The sequence below is a fragment of the Sparus aurata genome, chromosome 18, assembly GCF_900880675.1.
Source record: "Sparus aurata chromosome 18, fSpaAur1.1, whole genome shotgun sequence".
Classification (NCBI taxonomy): Eukaryota; Metazoa; Chordata; class Actinopteri; order Spariformes; family Sparidae; genus Sparus; species Sparus aurata.
The window spans coordinates 28668468-28690627 of NC_044204.1; the positions used below are offsets into that span (position 1 = coordinate 28668468).

The 22160-nt window shown below is 41.0% G+C and overlaps 1 protein-coding gene across 2 annotated transcripts; it reads left to right on the top strand.

The window, feature by feature from the left end:
* The first annotated feature begins 1324 nt into the window (after nt 1-1324).
* On the top strand, nt 1325-20695 carry lnx2b (ligand of numb-protein X 2b). Of its 2 annotated transcripts, none has more exons than XM_030396670.1 (10): nt 1325-1765; nt 7667-8262; nt 10195-10388; nt 13144-13343; nt 14827-15249; nt 15779-15901; nt 16789-16963; nt 17521-17764; nt 17851-18009; nt 18096-20695. In XM_030396670.1, the coding sequence occupies exons 2-10, from the start codon at nt 7862-7864 to the stop codon at nt 18229-18231; spliced, it is 2055 nt and encodes a 684-aa protein (XP_030252530.1). In that variant the 5' UTR covers nt 1325-1765; nt 7667-7861; the 3' UTR covers nt 18232-20695. The 2 variants fall into 2 exon arrangements, with proteins under 2 accessions (XP_030252530.1, XP_030252531.1); XM_030396671.1 differs by lacking the exon at nt 1325-1765 and adding an exon at nt 6383-6642.
* The last annotated feature ends 1465 nt before the right edge of the window (nt 20696-22160 follow it).

A 22160-nucleotide genomic window follows, 5' to 3' on the forward strand; every position in this document is an offset into this window, starting at 1 on the left:
CAGTCAATGAAGGTCTTTCTCTTCTGGTTAAAATGTGTTCCCCAAAACTACAGAGTGCTCCTTTAAATGAAGGTACCTGATACAACAATGTAAAAGTAGCTTCTCAATTACAAGTTAGTCCTGGATTCAAAACCCTATTAAAGTGAAAGTGCAGAAGAATTATCGACTACATATACAAGTATATGTTCTGTAGTAAAAATTCAATTGAGTAAGTTAGTTATAAAGGTCAAGATATAGTCATATATAAGTAATATATGTCATTAAGTGCATCATGCTGCAGTATTCATACTATTATCTTATCTTGTCTTATCTTATCTTATCTTATATTGTATCATATTATATTATCCATACTTATGCAACAAACTCAGCCTTCCATAACAGAACAAGCTGTTCTCAGAGGAACATAAGGACCTCAGAGCACTGGTTGAAGCTAGAAAGATGGCAGGGTCCGCCACATATAAACAAAGTCAAATGGTATGCAATTATGTTGTCCTGTAAAGGTGCACTATGTAGTTTTGGGAAAGAAAGCTTAATAAGAAAAGAAAGATCTTCATTGACAAACTGACCTTAAAGGACAACACACTTTCATCCTGTTTTGCTTTGTTTATATGTGGCGGACCCTGCCACCTCTCAAGCTTCAAAGAGTGTTCTGGGACCCTATTTTCCTATTAGAACAGCATCTGTATTCAGTTATGGAAAAAAAAAATATTTCTGAGTTTGTATTATTACCTCATTTATAGTGTAAATATCAAACTTCTGAGTTTGAATTTCCTCTCCAAAACAATACACTGCCCCTTTAAGATGTTTATTTTTTCTGTCTGTACTGTTTTATGTCTGTATAGACAAAAAAATCAAAAAATCAAACTTTCTCTATTGATTAAAATGTAGTGACATCACTTTAATACTTAATTCGCGAGGGAACAAATATTTTTAATCACATCACAGATAGGAATCAGAATCAGAATTCCTTTACTGTCCCGCGAATGGGGAAAGTTCTTTGCCACAGCAGCCAAAGGACAGTAATATTACAATAAACAATAATCATAGTAAAAACAATATAATAAAAAGGTAAGAATAGACTGTATATACATATGAGCATAATTAACGATCAAAGAATCTTAAATAAGTCATCATAAATTATAAGGTCTAAGGACATAAAAATCTGTCATTGAAGACCCTTCTCCTCTGATTAAAATGTCTTCTCTAAAACCTACCTATTGCACCTTTAATGGACTATTATGTTTGTAAAGTCATAGTAACAATAATGCTTATTTAATTGTAGTGTTGTAGTGAGAAGAGAGTGAGAGAGGGGGGAGGTAAAGGTAACACTGCAGACACATGAGCCACAGGGCAGATGAGTGCTGTGTGTACACCTGCCTGGACCTCTTCTTCTTCTTCTCCTTCTTCTCCTTCTTCTCCTACTTCTTCTTCTCCTCCTCCTTCTTCGTCTTCTTCTTCCTGACTGTGCAGCTCAACGGCTCTTGGCTCAAGTATGTTTGCTCGAAACTGGGAAAGTCGCCCAGCCTCCGCCTGTAGGTTGAACCACACCTGGGACGGAGGGCTGTGCTAATTCACCGACAGCAATGCGGTAAAGGAAAAAAAAAAAAAAAGAGAGAAAGAAACGCGACCTCGGCGTTTTGCTGTGGATGCTGTCCGGTGTTTCGTGCTGCTTTTTTAAAAAGTCGTTATCTTCAGACTTCACACTGATGTCTTTGTTTTAGCTAGCCCGCACGTTAGCTGCTTCCGGAAAACAACCTTCACACAGGTAAGACCAGTTTCGGTCTCGACTTGAGCCAAATCTCCTCTTTCGTGTTATTAACCCTCAAACAAAGCTGTTCCACACTTTTAAGCGAGCGCACAGCCCGTGTTTAATAGTGAAATGTGGGCGCATTGGGGCACACAGTGTGACAGAAAAAAAGTGAGTTCCCGTCCTCAAGGTGTGTGTAGCAGTTAGCGCCGTCTCAGCAGGTTTACACGAAGGTGAAGCCATGTTCGTGGTGGTTTCCCACCGTCATACCGTCGATGTGAGCGAAAAACTATGAAGGCTAACTTTTATTGCCTCTTCTGTCATCTGGATCTGTCACGTTGTTGTAGTGATTAGGGGACAAACCGACAGCCAAGAGCTGACAGGACAGAGGGGCAGTGAGTTATTTATGGTCCCAGTGACAACACACACATCCAAGGCAGGCAGGAGAGTGATTACAAAATGTCCCTCTGACTGTTACTGAGCATGAACTAATGGTGAATTGATTTATACCTCTGTGTGTTGGAAGTACATGTACATGTACATGTGGGTACAGTTGAGTATTTCCATGTAATGCTGCTTCACACTTCACTGCACTCCAGGGGGAAATATTATACTTCTTTGCTCCACTACAGGTATTCAGTTGATGTAGTTATTAAACATGTATGATTAGTTTATACATATAACCCATTACTGCTCAACAGTATCTGTACGAGCTGCCTTTTTTAGGACAAGTCACAACTTAACATGCATAAGCACTTCATCAATATTGTCAAAGCTTGTGAGAAATGCAATCATTCAGGGATTTTCATTGTCGGATAGTCATCAGATGGATATGAATATTTAATGTCATGATTACCCTGTCTATAACATAAATGCGATTCACGTTATTATCCATATAATCATCAAAAATATATTTTAAAACTCTTAAAATTGAATCAAAACATACTGGAATCACTTTAACCTTATGTTTTTTCCATAACAAATGTTTTTCATGAGGTCTCCGCACTCAAAAAGAGGATAAATACATGGTGGTAACATCATCTCCCTGTCGCTCTTAGATGGGAATCTGTAGTAATAACACACATCTGATTTAACGTGTTTTTGTACAAGCCATGCCTTCAGACGATGACAGACTCAGGAGATTCAGAATAAATAAATCTTTTTTGTATCATGATCCGTGATGAAAATCTTCTGTCGTCCCATCCCGACTGTCGGATCATGTTCTCAATTTATCAATGCGTTGTTTGTTCTGTAGGATATCAGAAAATGATGAGAAGTACTTCCTAAAGTCCCTCAAATGTCTTGTTTTGTCCACAACACAAAACTATTCATTTTGCTGTTACAGAGAGTATAGAAACCAGAAAATATCCACATTTAAGAAGATTGAATAGAGATGTTTGACTTGTTTTTTCTTAAAAAGTTACTCAAACTGTTGGGATTCATTAAATAGTTGACAGTAATTGATTTATTGCTGCAGCTCAACAGTCATTCCGTTGGTCAACATACAAAAGAGGCACAAATGCTGAACTTGGCTTAATTTATAATGATCATGTCAAGCTACGCATTAATGTCAAACATTTGGCTGTATTTTTTTCTTTTTGATAGGAATATTCAAGTATTTTGTCATTGATACAGTAGCTGTTGCAAATACACAGACTAGATAGTAGAAGCGTTTAGGCTGCAATTAATTGCTCAAGATCAAATCTGTGAAATATCCTGACCTACAAGTCTTGTTCTCCAGATGTAAGCAAACATATTTGTTTGGTTCAGACCCCAACATATGTCATATCATCATGATTTTAATAGTTTTCTTTATCAGTGAAAATTGTGATCCCAATCAGCCGTATTTCACCATCGTATACATATCTATTCTGAGTAAAATCTGTCATCAGCTTAGCATCAGTACTCATTTGTGCTTTAATTGGTTGGTTCAGTTGGTGACTTCCTCTGTAGGAAATTAGAAACTTGTGTGTTTGAAGAACGGTCACCTTCTGCCAGTCATGCTGTCATCATCCTTGTCTGATGATAAGTTAAGGCCATGGGTGGTGTTTGTTTGGTATGTGCAGTAAGGCTATTGTACAGCGGGAGGCTCAGAGGCCCTGTGAATACAAGCTTAACCTCAGTGTGTGTGATTTGTAGGCGAATCACTGGTACCACAACACGCGTGCATCTCTGCAGTGAGGCTGAGAGTCCAGCTGGTTCGGGTGTATGAATGTACAAAGTGGGAAGAGGTTTGAGTGGAAACACTTGAATGACAGGTTTAATGTCCCTCAGATGGTTTGTTTGGCGTGGATATGAAATGCAAATATTGGTCATTGTAGTCAAAGCATACGACTTTGCATGTTGTTGCTATAGCAGTTACATAATATTCAAACAGCGCCCAAAATAGATGCTGTTTTATTTCAATTACAAAGGAAACAGGGCTCTAGATTTAAGACAGGCACTGATCATAGAAGATATTCTCATAACTCTGATAAGTGCTGAACATTTGGTGAAGCCATAGAAGTGTAATCTAAGACATGCTGGAGCTTATCACCCGATCATGTCATACGGAGACACTGATGATTAAGAGTCATTATGTAGTAATTTGATTCATTTTCCGTTTAATATGCTGTACTTACTTATGTGTTATTTTTATTGTTCATACCAGACAGTGGTGTAAGATAGGATGTGTGTGTCATGTCTACCTCTGTCTCATGCGCTCTTGTGGAGACTATTAATCTAACGTGGCCTCACCTGTGTTCAACGAAGGTGTGTCGGCACATGTGACTCACTCATATCAACCATGAAAGCGAGTGATTTGGCTCAGCTTTGAAGGAACGCCAACACGGGTAATCCTCTTGGAGACCGGAGGACACCGAAGGGCCACAGACATTTCCCTCCAAAGCTTAGACTGTCACATGATTACAAGGCATTTGATTTGGATAAGGCGTTCCCTCATTAAGTCTGGTTTACTCTGAACCAGTGGAGGCATATTTCATTCCATCGATTACAAATCTGTCTTGTGTTGCTCATTTGCCTGTGTTGTTTTTATTATCACTTGTTACTTTAATTTGTTTGACTAATTAGGAGGCTGTTCATGATAATTATATAGATTTATTCTACATATCCTATTGACTATTGACTGCATTTCGGTGCAGTGACAGCTGATGTGCTCCTCCCCAGTAATGTAACTGCACATCGCAGTGACACAGATTGCAACGACTATAATTGGTCCACTTGGTAGCATCCCTACTAGCTGGCATCGTTACCGACTTCTCCTCTGGTGCTAAGCAGCGGTGCTAATACAGGACATTGTGACCTGTAGTTTCCCCGGTAAACAAACCAACCTCTTCGGCTGTTGCAGTCTCTCCTGACTGGCCAGCTGTTGCTCTTCTCCAGTTATAATACTTTTCGCTGCTGGAGTATCTCTGGACCAGAGAGAGTGGATGGGCTGGATGTTTGAAGTGCAGTCTGCACCTTCACCAGCAACCCAAAGGCAAACACTTCCTTACCTAAACGAAGTCCTGCATCCAAACTCCGCTACTGCTGTAACCCCAACCTCCAGCGCACATGTAGGCCTCTTGCATAGATTATGCTGTAGGCTCTGTGTAGAGCCTGTGCGAAACCATAAATCAGCTTTAAGATGTCTGACCAACAGTCTGTAACCCTAAGTTAGCTTCAGTCAAGCAGCAAAGCTCACATTTAAAAAGCTGTTGACTAATTGATTAATTGACTAATCAGTCAATCTACTAATTGTTTCTGCCATTCACTTTTTTACATTAAGCTTTTGCATTTTGACAAGTCTCCATTTCATGTGGAGGATCCCGAGAAAGACGAGACCCTTTATTGATGTATTGCTGCCTGCATCCTTGAGAAACGTGGAGATATACTGCTGTGTCAGTGTGGTGTTGGTGTACAGTGATGGATCGTTACAGAGCCAATAGCAACCTTCAGTCACGGTAATCAGGAGGGTTTACGTGGTCACTGCGTGTCTTCCTGTGAAGTGAACCTCAGCTCCACTGAAGACATGCTGCATCTTCAGTGAAACCTACTGGGTGCTGTCTTTAGTTGGCTGTGTCTCCGGGCTAGTTCACGTTGTCACTCAATCACAAAGCAAATAATACACCTCGATAGGAAAGAATGGTTTCTTGAAAAGGGAACTGACTGTACCTTTTGCAACAGGGCAGCACATTGTATTCAATGTAAGTATATTGTATGTTTATCTGTTGTTTCACATTCTTGCTCCAGGTCATGTGATTTTCAAATAAATGGAGCACAACCTGGTTCCTACTGCACATCCCTCTGTGTGCTACAGGATCCATGACCCCTATCTGTTACAGGACAAGGTATCACTTGTACAAAGTGAAGACAAAGAGAGAAAGAAGGCCTGTGTGACCTCAGCTGGTGTGCACTTATGTGGAGAGGCATGTGTGCGCACACATATTTGTAATCGCTCCTGTGTGTTTGCAGTCATTCAGCCACTGAGAGTACTTTACCTGCAGTTATGCAACATCAGCAGTCTGAGTCCCCAACCCCCCAAACACACACATTCACACACACACACACACACACACACACACACACACACACACACACACACACACACGTTCACTCGCATTGACAGATGCTGAAGGAACACTTCTGCTTTACGCTCACTCTGCCTAGTTACACCAATTCCCCTCTGCATTCCTTACACCGGTGCAGTCAGACCTCATACACATCCATTCCCATACACACAAATATATGCCCCTCCACACACACAGAAACACACACACACACTAGACATTATTCTGACGGTGTGCTGCTGGAGAGGCAGGGCTCTGGTTTCATTCAGGCTTCAGGCAGCTGCGAGGCTAGAGTCTCGTTTGCGTGCAGTCGCTACTGGGCGCTTGACAACAGAGATATCATCTCGGGTGAGTCGCTCCAAGGCAGTAACTCTGAAGATAAAGAAGTCTCTTTGTGGCTGAAATCTTGACTGGGGTTTACAAAGGGAGGGGAACTGGAGGTAGTGAGTTCATTGTAGTGGCTTATTTTTTGTCTTTTTCGTGTGCAAGAGAACAATTTTCTCTGTTCCTTCATGTTTTTAGGTGTTGTTTTGTACACTTCTGGGCTACTTCAGTCCCTCAGACAAGTTCTTATAAATAGATGCCTTTGAAGGTGTCCGGTGTAAAACTATTGGCTTTAATTGTACAAAAGGAATTTACTGAAACCTAATGGCGCTTTTTGCATCCTAACATAATGAGCAGTCAATAAATGTCCACTCCTTACATTTAATTTTGTTCAAAATCTACACAGATGTTTTATTGAATGCAATTTATCAAAGCTATTTAAAGAAACTACAAGATACTTTTTTTTGTTGATTCCCCTTTAGACACAAGATGGGTGAAATTGAGCTCTTTCAAAACCAGCGAAAGTTGTATAAAGTTTAACTCTATGTATTTGGTGTCATTTGAGGTTATTAAATATATTTGGTGTGGCCAAAAGTTTCTCAGAGGAATGCATTCCTAATCAGCAGTCCCCTTATGTGATGGAATTAAAGGAGATTAGGAGCTGCACAAAGGGATGGAGACCACTGCCGATTGGGTGCAAGGGGTCATTAGTGATGGGGGTTGTATTTCTGCCCAGTTCATTCAAAATTCTTACTCTCGTGTAGCGCCATGCCTTTGTTCCTTCCCATTAGCAGGGGTTTGACTCTAGTCTGGTTTTCTCTTGCCTCATTTCACAGAGTTTAGCCCTTTCAGAGTGGAGCACGGCGACTTTTTTAGCTGAGATGAGAATTCCTTTTGTCCCTCAGGAAACTAGCTGAGAGGAAGCAGCTGCAGCTCGGTGCCATATTGCTGTTGCTCTGTGGATTTGTCATTTCCTGTGGAGCTGGTCGGTATGAGTAGAAATAGTCCAACTTCTGCTTTGGAGCTTACTGTGTTTCTCTCTCAACAGAAAATCAAGATGAAGACGTGGAGATAACATTTTTGACTCTGGATCATTTTTTCGGGTTTGGATTTCGGAATGGATTTTAGCTTTGGACATGCAGACACATTCTCGTGAAGTTTATCAAACAAGGTTTTTACGGAGATAAGAGGAAGTCATTTTTTTCCCAAAAACAAACAAGTTTGGACTGATTTCAATCAGCTCATGGCTACAACTGAAACCAAAGCTGCCGGCAGCGCTCCAGGTCTGTCGTGGGCGCGGGTCTGTAAGGAGTGTGGCCAGCAGCATGATGGCCTGGAAAGCCACCTGTACGAGTACCAGGATGATGTGGACGATGAACTGGTTTGCCACATCTGTCTGCAGCCCCTCATCAGACCTATGGACACTCCTTGTGGCCACACATATTGCTTTCACTGTCTGAGTAACTTCTTGAAAGAGCAGGACTTTTGCCCCGTTGACCGCCAGCGGCTGCAGCTGCACCAGTGCCGTCCCTCCAGCCTGCTGGTCAGGAACCTGCTGGACAAGCTGACTGTGATGTGCCCCCACAATACAGAGTGTCAGCAGCAGATGCAGCGCTGTGAACTGCAGCCTCACCTGCACAACAGGTAAGACTAGGGATGGTATGCAGACAGCATGTTCAGGGGATATTGTTTGACCTTTACTTGGCTGAAACTATTGGCCACAGCGTATGTTTAAGAAATATGTTCCATGTCTTTATCAAATACTCAGGGGTGTTCAGTGTTCACATCAAGGGATGCACCTATATCAGTCAATCAGTAAATAAGATGATATTAAGTGATGGCAGAGGCTGATGTATCTCTCTGTCACATCAATTTTGCCCTGGCACGTCCCTGAGCTACTGCCTCACGACATCCCTGCCATCAGTTTGGAAAGTTATTTGAGTGCTGAAAACTTCCTGTCATTGAGTAAGTAGTTGTAAAGCAAGCTATAAAGGCCATAATGTTATTAAAAGATATATATATAAATAATTTGGGCGCAAAAGAAAGCAATTAAATTAGTCTTATGATCTAATTTGAGCTTTTGAAGAGCTGAATGATTTTAAAACAGTCGAGTGTTTCTCTTTGTTTGACACAAAAGAAAAATAACAAAAATATCAGTATTGGTATCAGCTGTTGGCAGATTGTTATTTTAAACATCACAATGAGTATCAGCCCAGTATGTTATAATCGGCGTATCCCTATTCACAACATCACGAGCAGCTGTTTTGTATATGTAATGTAATCCTGCACACACAAAAACATCAATTTGACCCTTCAGTCACCTCTGTAGCTTGCTGTAGAAAAGTCAAATCAAGGCTGAGGCTGACCTTGCCTCAAGCAGAAGCTTCTTGTTTATTATGCTGCAGCTGGAGAAGCAACCAACCAACAACAGACTGTTTCACACAGAATACAAAGGCAACACATGGATGATGTAAGAAATGGGGAGACATGACATCAGTATACTGAAGTTTTGTCATAAGACAGTGGGAGGCTTTTAGCAGGGATTTGAGGCATTGATTTAAATAGAGATGAAGGTATATAAGGAACATCAGGGAAAGTACATCTGAAGAGTTTTACATCACAGTTAGTAGTATGTTATAGTACAAGACAGGTGGCATGTTAATAGGATCATACAGTGATGTTCCTGGACCTTGTATAGATCCACCAAAGATTGTCTCTGGTGCTCATGGGTTTTGAACTTGGGCTTCCTACTATCCACTGAAAACAAACCCCACAAAAGGAATAGTTAAATATTTCTAGCAGTGTGCTTTCTTTCAAAGAGTTAGATAAGACGGTTGATATCATTCTCATATTTGTTTGTCAAATATGAAGCTACAGCCAGAACTGGGTTAGCTTATCACAAGGACTGAAAGCATGGGGGGAAACAGCATTGTTATGATTAGTCTAACAACATCCACCTAATGGCACCTCTGAAGTTCACTGTTTTAAGTCATGACAGAAGAATTCTGTCTCCTCTCAAGAATGGTTTGTTTCTCCTCTTCGTGCCCTTTTTCAGACTGTGTTTTCCCTCTTTGAAGCTGTGCTATTTATTCCTCCTTGTTCAGTTCCTGTATGAACACACAAACTAGTTATTATTGAGCTGGAGGCAAGCTGCAGGTCAGCAGTAGTGTTGTTCACATGGCCAGTGTGGTGCTTATCATCCTGGTGGCCAGCCGTGACGCAGTCAGCTGTGGGTGGCAGATTGCCCTGCTGCAGCCTCTCTGTGCAAACAGTGAGGAGACAAAGTTCAGGCATGAGGAACAAGCAGCAGTCCCAGCACTCCGACTGACTTAATCAGACTCAACCTGTCTCACCAGACACCCTGCAATGCAGTAAAACTGCACAGTGCTTCTCTACTGAATACTGTGTATATATTCTCATTTTTTCTTTTTGTCTCCTCTTGTCTGCATTTATGTGTTCATCCATTCCTGACATTTAAGAACATCCCTTTCCATTATACCATAAAGTGTTTCTAGAAGAGTTAAACCTCTGCTCAGTCATCAGCCACATTTCCTCCATGTTCCTGTCTCTCCTCAGATGTCCTGTTTTTAGAAGACTGAGGGAGGAAGCAGAGAAAAGGAAGAGGCCCTCATGGAACGAGCTAAAGGGACGTAAGAGTGACGGGGAGTCGTCTGGTGATGCTAAACATTCAGCGTCTCTGTCCCGAAATCCCACCAGAGATCAGCCCGAGCCTGGACTGATTAATCCCGCCTATGAAGAGAGCGAGGATGGTATGGAGTCATTTTTATCACACACACCAGCTTTCTTTTCTTTTCTACCCACATAGACACAAACACAACAATCTGTTTTAGTTATGCTTGTTCTCAGTGATAACAAAGTCAAATCTAAAAAAAAAAAAAAATGTGTTGACTTCACCCTAAGGAAGGTTTTAAAGCTTTGTTCCCCATGTGTGCACTAGAGGTGTGACTCTCCACTGGCCTCATGATTCGATTGGATTACGTATCAGCTGTCAATGCTTCAAATGCAGAATAATTCTCAATGCATCACAATGCATCTCAGTGTATGGCATCGTCAATTATCTATATTACGGCTACTGACTACTTTGTCTTCATTTCATTTCCCAATACATAAACATTACAAAAACAAAACATTTGTCCATCTGCAGTGCCTTACACATTTGTCTACAATAACATTGTTCTCACATGGCAGCTTTAAGACGCACCAAACCAGCTGAAACTGTCTTTAATCTCCGCTCACATCAGTACAACAGGATTGGCTGATATGTTACTCAGTTCTCTTATAATGTCTCTGGTGACACCTAATAGTAATAGAAGCTTCTAGTCTGAATGGAAACAGTCTGGGTATGATTGCAAATAACCTAAATCCTCATACCCGTCCCCTTCAGTGGGGGTGGCTGTCAAAACACACAGACGGGAATTGCTGATGTTTTTAGCCTTGAGGCTTTGAGTCTGTCGCAGGTGAATCATCAGCCAAGTTGTAGGAACTTGCACCATCTCACAGATGTTTTAACCAGACAGTCTTATCCCAGGGGAAACCCATAAAAGCACCGTACAAACCACTACCAAAGACCAAAGTCCATTAGACATAGTTTCCAGGCAACTGGTAATCATTGTCTATAGAGACGTTGGCATTGTTGTCATTGAATCACTATTTTAACCAAATGACTGTTGTATGCTCTTGCAATCTCTACAGAAGGAAGTGAAAGACAATTAACTTACAATTTTAAATGTATAGTTAAGTTTATATTTATCAAAAGTCAGCATGTTGACTCATCCAGGTCAGACAGAATGATAGCAATGCTCTTGAGTTATCTGTAGCATGTAAATACTTGTACAGATCAATCCTAAGGCTGAGATACCATTCAATGTGCTAAAACTTGTGCAGTTTATCACAAGAGAAGTTCCATTTCATTTCTCATCTATTTTACTGCGAACTGTGTGCTGTAAAAACAAACGTCAAAACAAATGGCTTCCTCTGTAAAGGTTTTTTCTCCAGAATTTGTTTTCTTGCTGTTTCTCTTTGAGATTAGAAGAAGAAATCAGCATCTATCTCTTTGCTTCTCAGTAAGGAGATTAGTACAAGATATGCTCAGTTTATCTCTTAGTACAAACAACGCAACAGAAAATGTCAGCGTATTCCTTTTACTTGGTGTATGTACTGTGACAGATATGATTAAGAGAACCTTTTCACTTATTACATAATAATCACTCAATGGTATGCTGTAAATGGTGCTGTCATAAAGGATAATTACAGGTTTAGTTCCAACATGGGCCGTATTTTATCGTTCTAGCAGTCATTTATTTACTTAACGGCTCACTATGGAGGATTTGTCTGTTGTTGTCTGTCAACACACCAGGTACAGTACGGGATTCTGGAGTAAGATAGGTGATTGTAAATTGTCATTTACAGGTCATCAATAACTGATGCGTTTGGGTTCGTGAGTCACCCAAACGAGTGTCAATATTTGATGACCTAGGAAAGATCATCAGCTAAGTTTCTTCAAGTTGCTGATGTCTGAAAATGCCCCAGACAATGCAAAATAATACTATACAGGCAAAATACCCTTAAATACTCTAAGGTCAAATTGATAGCTGAGAGGGATTATTTTTTTGAGTTTTCTGGGAAAATCCTGCATAGTTGACATTCAGTAATTGTTCAGATCTGAGACATGTCTGGTGACGTCACTACAAAGAAATCCGATGGTGCAGGCAAATGATCCAAACCACTTTATTTGGTTGGTGAAAGTGAAGGTGACACCTGAAATGAAATGATCCCTCACTTCATGATAAAACTGCGTGCATGTAATACCATGTTTGGACAAATTTGAACCAGGAAGTTTGTCTGCAAACTGAGCTAACGTGGGATCTGTTAAAATCTGTGTTGTTTGACGGTGTTGCATTCCCAGATTAATAATGTTACAACTTCGGATAGGAATGATGACTAGATCATTTTTATTTTAACTGTATTATCACATACAGGATGTTTACTATTATGATTATAATAGTAGTAATAATGATGATGATAATAAGCTTTATTGACATAGCCCTTTTCAAAAACAAGTTTACAAAGTGCTTCAAGGGCATGAAAACAGAAAGGGAAAGGGAGCTGAGGTAGCAGGAGTATAAGAGGCAAAAAGGTCATTATCAGAAGGGGGAAGGTCGATCAGTGATTTAAAAACAATGGTAACCAGCGCAATGAGGCTAGGAGAATACAGGGGACATGCGCCCATTTTCTAGCTCTTCTTAGAACCCTGAATCCAGTAAGTTGAGGGCAGTTGATCGATTCTTGTGGCTGTTGGGCAAATGAGGATTTTTAGTAAGTAAGGTGGCTGCAGACAGGAGTGATCTGACCTTGGCAATGTTCCGTATTTGACTAAGTATTTTATGATGCTGCCAATAATGTTTAGAAGATGCAACTCAGCCTGTGAGAGCTAAGTATTTTTTTGATAAATGGGTGATGCAGTCATATTTATCCCACCTGGTTCTCTGTTCCTCCTCACTCCAGACAACACCCCCCTGCGGTCCAGTCTGGTGGCCGAGGCCAACGTGGTGGAGCTGTTCAGAGAGGAGCCGGAGGAGGAGCTGGGCCTCCGCATCGTGGGGGGGAAAGACACACCGCTGGGGAACATAGTCATCCAGGAGATTGTCAGAGACTCGCTGGCAGCTCGTGATGGCCGACTGGCCCCAGGAGACCACATCTTAGAGGTGAGAGAGGGACTTAGTATCAGGTATTCACTTCTTCAGCATGGGAATTCAGAAGGGATCCTGGTGGCAAACTGTGACACAGTCCAACATGTTTTTGCATCAACACTTTGTCACTGTGTTTTTGTGGTAGTGTAAACAAAGTGCTCTAAAGCGGGAAAGTAGATATTCAAGATAAACAAGTTTTGGCTCCCTGGTAACAAGGCGTGGTTAGGACGGCCGAGTCAAACACATTGAGTCAGTGGAAACAAATGTACCTGGCTGCTGTCACAGACTGACATCTGTTTGAGAGGGTGTGCTAAAATGTTGTAAAATGTTTTGAATTATCATGAAACAATAAAGTGATGAGGTTTCACATGGTATTAATAATATATTGTGCTGCTATTGGTAATCTAATGTCTTTTTCCATTATTGGTTAATTTTTTTTTTCCGATCACTGGATTAATCATTTGGTTTATAAAAGATCAGAAAACAGTTCAAACTGCATAACAGTACAATATTATGCAGCCCAGTGTGATGTTGTTTAATGTCGTGTTGTGTCTGACCAGTTGTCCAAACCCCCAAATCCTCCTGGAGTCATCAAATGTTTGAAAAAAATGACAAAGTATTACAATTTCTGTAACAGTTTAAGGTTTTTCCAGTAAGCAACTCAGCAATTAATTGACTAATTCTTGCAGCTTTAGTGCCACTAAAGCATTTCAGCAGTTTATTGCTAAATATTAGAGGTCAATGTCAGTACTCATAAATGCATAAGAATTACAAAAATCATTTTTTGTTTGGTTTCATGTTTTATTTGTGGTAACAGTTGTGTAACCCTCAGAGGAGAAGTTGGCCTGCAGCATATGAATTACATTGAGATTTTAATAAGTTGTGGTTTCTCCTCTTCCAACAATGTCCCCCTCCTTGGATTTCCACCCTCCGGTTCTCCTTGAACATGGTACCGCAGTAAACCGAGCTCAGAGACTATTTCAGCCTCGACGCTGGCACCTCCGCTTCAGTGTGTCCTCCAAAATCCTCTAAAGTTAACAAATTCCAAACCTAGAAATGAAAACAAAACCCCGCCGGGCAACGCGCTGCCTTCAGGATGTGAAACATTAGCTGCTGTTTTTGGCTCTTGTTGGAAAGCTGGTGGATGTAAGGAGATACGGTGAAGATGAGAGAAGATTGCATCATTAAGATCTTGAAACTCAATCTTCCTCTTCCCCTCGAATTGATGCATTGATTTTTTTTTAAGGCAATTATCATTTTGACAGGCTCTCACAGAGGCAAATATTATTGATCTGATCATTTTAATATAGAATAGCGATAAGGAAAGTCAGATATGTACAACTGTAGTGCAGGAAAAGTATGGTTATAAGTTGCTGTATCGCTCCTCATAACTTGCTGTAGCTGTGGTGAACATGTACAGTGTATGCTGCCTTGTTTCTGCCAAGCTGCTCCACCACTGACCCTGTTGTTTCCCCTCTCCCCGGTGTTGTGTTTCCAGGTGAATGACATCAGTTTGGCGTCAGTCCCCCACGCCCGGGCCATGGCAGTACTACGACTGCCTTCCCTCCTCAAGCTCACCGTTATGCAGGAGAAAGGTTTCAAAACGAGGGAGCCGCGGTCTGATCACCACCCTTCCTCTTCCACCGCCTCGCAGCCCTCTCACAGTCCCCATGGCAACACTACCTCCAATCACAACCCTGGCACGGTCCTGCAGGTGACGTTAATGAAGAGTCAGCGCAGCGAACCACTTGGTATCAAACTCATCCGCAAGTCGGATGAGAGTGGCGTTTTCATCTTGGACTTGCTGTCCGGTGGTTTGGCTGCCAAAGATGGAAAACTGAGGAACAATGACAAGGTGTTGGCCATCAATGGACACGACCTGAGGCATGGTACACCTGAGAGCGCTGCCCAGATCATACAGGTATATTCAAGACAAGAGATTTTTGTACATTTTAACCTAATTAACTACAAATGAGATACCCTTCATCTTCACTAATCATTTTCTAAAGCATGTTGTAAGTTTAAAGATTGATTTCTGCTCTTGCTTCGACTCATATGTGTTGACACGTTTATAAAAGGAGGATGTTTGCAGTATTGCAGAAATGAACTACTTTTTTTAGACATAGACTTCAATGCAAATCTGAAATGAATAAAATGAGTAATGTTGTAAATTCATTAAAATGCTGGAATTCAGCCATCGGGTAGAAGCCAGTTATAAGTCTATGTAAGTCTATGTTCCTGATAATACATTACCATGATTACTGAATCTGAAAACTCAATGATTGTGGCACGGAAAGTGGTCGACAGTAACACCAATCATGTGTTGTTACTCATTATAGACACCAAAACAGACACCAAAACATGATAGATTACATAATAGTGTACATATGCAAAAGTGTTGCATACGTTTTTACTGTAGAAATAATTGCTTTTCAATTGTCTGTGTTTAGGGGAGCGAGGTGCGTGTGAACTTCGTGGTGATGAGACCTGCAGAGACTCAGGAGGAAGGAGGGAGCAGCAGAGGCAGGAGGCCTGAGCCGCAGTACTTCAGGCGCCGGTCCACCTACATGAAGGTAAAACTGATCATTTCCTCACAAACTGACGCTCAAATTACTTTTAAATACAGTATTTTATATCCACATCTGTTTGGGCCCTTGCCAGCTGTTGGCTGCTGGAATCGTAGCTTCCTGTTACACCAGTAGCCTCAGTGTTGGTCGCAGTATCTTACAAACTTTACGTGTTTCTGTTTACTCAGTGTAATTGTGACGATCGCTCCTTTGTCAGTGACACTTGGTTGTACCATACACTGTCACTGCAAAGAATAGCAACCCCCCAGTTGGGGGTGAGAAGCTTTGAGAGCAGACACCTGCGTCGGTGAGCGAAGATGAAAGCCCCTCTCCAGGGCCTCCCTCTGTCCTGATCAAAAGGCCCGGGGTGCTGCTCACTCTGCTGCTACGGGGCCACTGTCTTGTTGTTTTTTGGCTGTTTCTTTGCGTGGCAGAGGATCAAAGCTGGTAACAGTTAGCTTTCGCCTGCAGAGTCGAGCCTTTTCGTCTTGCTGGGGGGGATGGGTTCCCTGCTGGGGGGAGGAAGAACCCCCACCTCCCCCTAAACTTCCCTTCTCATGGTTTACAGACTCCAGAGGGAAACAAGGAGGATGGTTGAAGTTGTCATTTTCCACACATCTTATCCACTACGAGAGCTTAGTGTTGATCCTCACACGTTCCCTCTACTCTTACCTCTCAGCTCCTTCTCAAATGTTTCACATTTGTTTCTACGAGTGGTTTTGTAAGAGGAGTCAATCGAGTCAAAGTGTCCTGGAGAGGCTGAAGTTAAGTGGAAGCAGAGACTCAAACAGAATAAGATAAAACAGTGATTAAAATTAATGAACAGTTCTTTCGGTGATGTTGATCAATATTTTAGGTATTGCTTGGTTTGATTTGTCTCCTCGTTCAAACAGGATCCTCCAGGAGGGTTTTCCAGCCAGGAGAAGACTGTGAGCCTCAAGAAGGAGCCTCGGCTCTCACTGGGCATCACCATCGCGGGGGGAAGGGACTGTCGCAGCCGCCTGCCCGTTTACATCACGAGCGTGCAGCCTGTTGGCTGTCTGCACCGAGATGGCACCATCAAAAGAGGTAAAAGGCAACACCTAGTGATCTGTGACGGTCTTTGAGGTGTTGTTTTTTTGGCCGGTGTTACAACTACCCACCAACAGTCCAAAATCCAAACAAATTCAGGCTGTGTGTCATCTCCAGCTTCTTCTGTGATCATGAATTCTAAACAGTGATGTGGCCGATTATTCAGCACAGCTGTCGTCATTAATCATAATTCTGTTGATTTTGTCAGACACATCTCGACAGTTAAATACTCATGTGGTCAGCCGGCTGTCTCTGTCACTTCTCATCAGTTTTTTGCTGCAGTTTTGTTGTTTTGCGATCCTAAAAAGGGTGAAGAAGAAAATTTCAATATTTTTTCATATTGTACAAAGGTTTCACTGTTGACAGATGTCTTTACAAAAACAATCTTGAACCACTAACGTAGATGCAAATTGTCTTTGAAAATGACTCCATCTGGTTGAATCAACAGAAAATAAAGTTCACCCCTGACTAAGAAAATGAAAAATTGTTCCTCATGTTGATCTCAGAGCTCATCTTAACTGTCAGTGTCCACGTCATCTTCTGCGTTTCTTCAGGCGACGTCCTGTTGAGCATCAACGGTGTCGATCTGACCCAGCTGACCTACAGCGAGGCTGTTTCTGTGCTGAAGGCTCAGACAGCTCAGTCCCAGGTGGTGCTCCGCGTCATCCAGACTCTGTCTGACGACTCCGAGGAGGACATTGAGTCTGCCAGCAAGGACGACCTGGACCCTTTAGAAGAACTCCGAGACGACACGCTCAACTGGACGCCTCTGTGGACTCGCTGGCTGGGGTTACCTAGGTAGAGCCAGTTCATCATCACCTGAAGCGTATTCTGTTTATTTTCATGTGAAAGACGCACTCTGACTCTGCCTTTTGTTGTTTCAGTCACATGCACTGGTGCCGGGACATCGTCCTGCAGAAGACCAACAACGAGAGCTGGGGCTTCAGCATCGTCGGGGGCTATGAGGAGAGCCACGGCCAGCAGCCTTTCTTCATCAAAACCATTGTGCCTGGTACGCCTGCTCACTTTGACGGACGCCTCAAGTAAGTTTAGGCCCCACGTGATGTAATCGGCTCCTGTATTCTGTCATCACTCAGACTTTGTGCTAATGATCTGTGGTTCTCTGCAGGTGTGGAGATGAGATCGTGGCGGTGAACGGAGCCACAACCGTGGGAATGAACAACTCGTCACTCATCCCCATGCTCAAGCTGCAGAAGAATAAAGTCACGCTGACAGTGGTGTCCTGGCCCGGGAGTCTCGTGTAGCACAACACACTTTTACTTACTACACTATCGCCCCCTTAGTTGATCACACGCACACACAGATCGGTGCCCTGTTCTGCTGCATTCTTGACTCTCCGTCCCCTCCATATGTGACTCATTGTTTGGTTGCACTCTTGTTCCATCCTTCGATTGGTTATGTAACACAGACCTTTTGTGTACTTAAGTACAATGTAAATGTCTTTCCCAGGCAGAGTCTCAGCAGGTAGCTGTTAGTTTCCCTCTCACACTGAAAGGGCAGATGATTGCACAAAAATGGGTTTAATCAGGGTGCAAAAATGATGACAATCAGTGAATTATATCTGTAGGGCGAACTGGAAGGAGGGGTTTGTAACATAATTTCGATCCTTTTGTGAATACTTAAAGTAGTTTTGCTTTCCTGTTGAATAATGTTATCATTTTGTAGCCATGACTTAATTCAAGTGATTCCCATAAACGGCATCCAAAGATTAAATGTAGCGCTTTGAATACATGTACACAGCTGTGATTTAAGAATTATGGACGCCAAAGACAAGAAACATCATTCCGACCTGCACCTTTTGTCCCACTAGTGTGATTGAATCAACTTTATTTACATTGCACTTTTAAAACAGGCAACAAAGAAACATTATAGATGAAGTTCACCATAAAAAATGAAAACATAAAGCATGAAAAATGATTGAAGAAAATCATATATTGGCTCCACACAGCTCGCCTAGTGTAATCCAGGTCTCGAGAAGCTCTGAGCTCCCAAATTGATTTGAAAAGACGCCACGCTACGCTATTAGCTTGGCAGCTAAACTCAAGCAAGTCCCTGATACTTCAGTTGTTCCGGATGAATTCTGCGATGCTGTTTTGCTGTGAAGTTCCCCAAATGTTTTGTAAACTATGAAACTTCACCGAACTTTCCATCCACATAAGAAGATAGATAATGATTACATTTTCATTTAAAGGTGAACTTACCCTTTAAGAATTAAATCAACAGCTACATCATGTTATAAAAAGACAGGAAGGTTGTTTTAAAAAGTCACCTTTGGTTTGACACTTTGATCCTGGCGCAGACATAAAGGTTCAATTTAAAGTGGCCTAAAGAATCTGAAATATCTGAGGTGCAGTCCTATCAGAGCCATGAAGATAATCAGTAAAATCTGACACTCCTCTACTAAACAGGAAACCTGCGTGGCCCATTTAATTAAGTTATGTCGGGGTCGAGGTTTTCAACAGGAAATAAACTGACACTTTTATCTGTTTTAATAAAAAGTGTTGTTAATCTATAGATAACACATTCAGCAGTGTGATTTTATAACTGACACATTTGCATTGACTTGTGCTCTGTATTTATTTGTTTTAAATGATATAGTGGCTCATACTGAACGACTTTGACAAGCGTGTGGACATTGAAGGACAAACCAGAATGTAAACTTGCCTTAAATTTGCCACTGTAGCACACGTTTCCTCTCATTATACACAGTTTATAGGAAAAGTTTAATGGCCTTGTTCAGACACTTTTGTGTTACCTCGTTTGATTTTGTTGTGTCAACACATTCCAGGTGGCCTTCCTCGTGTCTTCACTGATACGACTTATTGAGAAACACGTAGATAGTGTATGTGTATATATAAACAGTAGGTAGTGTGCATATAAGCCTGTCCACTGTTTCATTATGTTCAATAAAGTCATAACAAGTCATGTGTTTATGATGGCTTCTAACTGCTCGAGACACAGAAAAGACTTTTAAGGAGGAGATCAATCAGTTTAGCAAAGAGCAAGAGTCAAATGTGAAGGAGTTTAAAGCGAGGAGAATTCAATATATATCTAACACACATAGTCAAGTTCATTTTCATAAAACTGGACATATTAATAACCTCTTCCTGCCAGTGTACGTCTGAACGACTACACAGGATGTTGTTTGGTCCATTTATAGAGTATGAAGTTATAACAAGCAGCTGATTCGTTGTCAGAAGTTCTTTGTTGTCAAAAAGTTTATTACCGTCTATTTTTCTGGCGTTATTTATCGCTGCATTCCGTATAAAAATAAGATCAGTACATGAAATAACACCATGAACTAACCATGAGTCTCGTGTTTTTAACACAGCACTGCTTTCTTCAGTCAGCAGTTAATCATAACCAGGGGTGGAAGTAACTCATTACAACTACTCAAATTACTGTAATTAAGTCATTCTTTTGGGTACTTGTATTTTTTCCAAGTCTGTAATTTTACTCGGCAATAAGTATGCATTACACCATGTAATCCATTTTGAAATCACAATTGATGTCTGCTTCTGATGATGCATTAAACATCAGCGGTCAATAAGTAACTAATTCTGAGTAGTTTAAGAATAATGTTGTACTTTTACTTTAGTTTGACTTGTAATTGAGTAATATTTCATTAATGTAACTAAATGTACACATTTTCAGTACTCTTTCCACGATTGATCATAACTGACAATATAATAAGTCATGTGGAAGTCATGTATGTTTATTGATATTTTATTTTGCATTGGTTTTTTTTTTAATGTATGGACACATTTGTCCCCGTGTTTGTCTGACGTGAGGATTTTTCTACCTTATTTTACTTCCTAACCTTTCTTGTTTTAGTGAGAAAAAAAAATACAGAACTAAACTAAAGTTAGTTTCAGGCAAATGGTTTTAAAGAAGAAGAAAAAATAACTGCAATTTGTATGTTAACATTAACAGACTGTATTTGTTACTGGACCTTATAAGCTGCTGCTGGTTCTCACCTGGTAATGTTCAGGGAGGTCTGGTGGTTTCCTAATTGTTCCACATTCATCTTGATGAACTACAGCATGAGTGCAAATGACTGAAATACTTTGCCACCAGTCAGAAATGTCCAACAAACTGTACAGTGTGTTCATGGCTCAGTCTGACCCCTAGTGGACAGAAACTGTACTGAATTAAAAAATATCCCAGGCTCACTGATAATGTTTGGGTTAAAATTTATTGATTTCAGCCTCTCTAGAACATTTAAAACGGTGTTTTTTGTAATAAATGAATTTTCCTCAGCAGCTTTGATATTTAGATGTAAAACTTACAAGACGACCTGACATGTTTTTGAAAAGTTCAAACTTTCCAAAAACATGTCCGGTCGTCTTTAAGACATTGTTGGTTCAGTGTGTACAGTTCAAGTCTGAGAATATCTGCATGTGCAAACGAAGACGTACGCGTGGAGTTCTCTACTGTCTCACCTTAACCTGCTCTATCTCACTCACACACACACACACACGTGTTTGTGCAGCAGGACCAGTATGACTTGCTTCAGATGCACACAAACATTCAACACAGTGTCATAAACAGTGTGAAGTGTCAGTGGTGGAAGGACTCTTCAGATCCTTCACCAAAGTAAAAATACAAATACACAGTGGTGGTAAGAGTACAGTTACATTTTGAAATATTACTCAATTACATGTAAAACTACTGGTGCTACAAAAATGCAGATGAAAAGTTTAGATAATAATTCTACTCAGTACTCAATTATGATTTAAAAGTAACTAAGTAGATTACATGGTGTGATGCATTCTTAAGTACAAGTAAAATTACAGACTTGGATAAAATACTCGTAAAAGTACAAGTACCCTAAAAACTGAGTTAATTACAGTAATTTCAGTCGATGTAATTAGTGACTTCCACCCCTGCCAAGACCATAAGGTGCAAACACACCATTACATGTAAAACTCCTGCGTTTACATGTAAAAGAAGCAATACGACAACACAAATACTCTGTTACATTAACTGAGAAAATACTCGAGTAAATCACAAGATGTACTTGTACAGTAGACTGCTTAGTGGTAACCAGTGGTAGAACATGAGGTCAAATGCATTTTATTTGCTCTTTAGATAAATCTTTATCTCACAACTATTGTTCTTTACAAATCAGATTACTTTCTTTGGGATCTTGGCTGAATCTTGAAACTTCTTA

Excerpts from the sequence above, each read along its gene's own strand:
- lnx2b (XM_030396670.1), top strand. The coding sequence starts at position 7,862 with ATGGCTACAACTGAAACCAAAGCTGCCGGCAGCGCTCCAGGTCTGTCG. Across the intron at positions 13,344-14,826 it reads CAGGAGACCACATCTTAGAG|GTGAATGACATCAGTTTGGC; the intron begins GTGAGAGAGGGA and ends TTGTGTTTCCAG. Across the intron at positions 18,010-18,095 it reads CACTTTGACGGACGCCTCAA|GTGTGGAGATGAGATCGTGG; the intron begins GTAAGTTTAGGC and ends GGTTCTCTGCAG.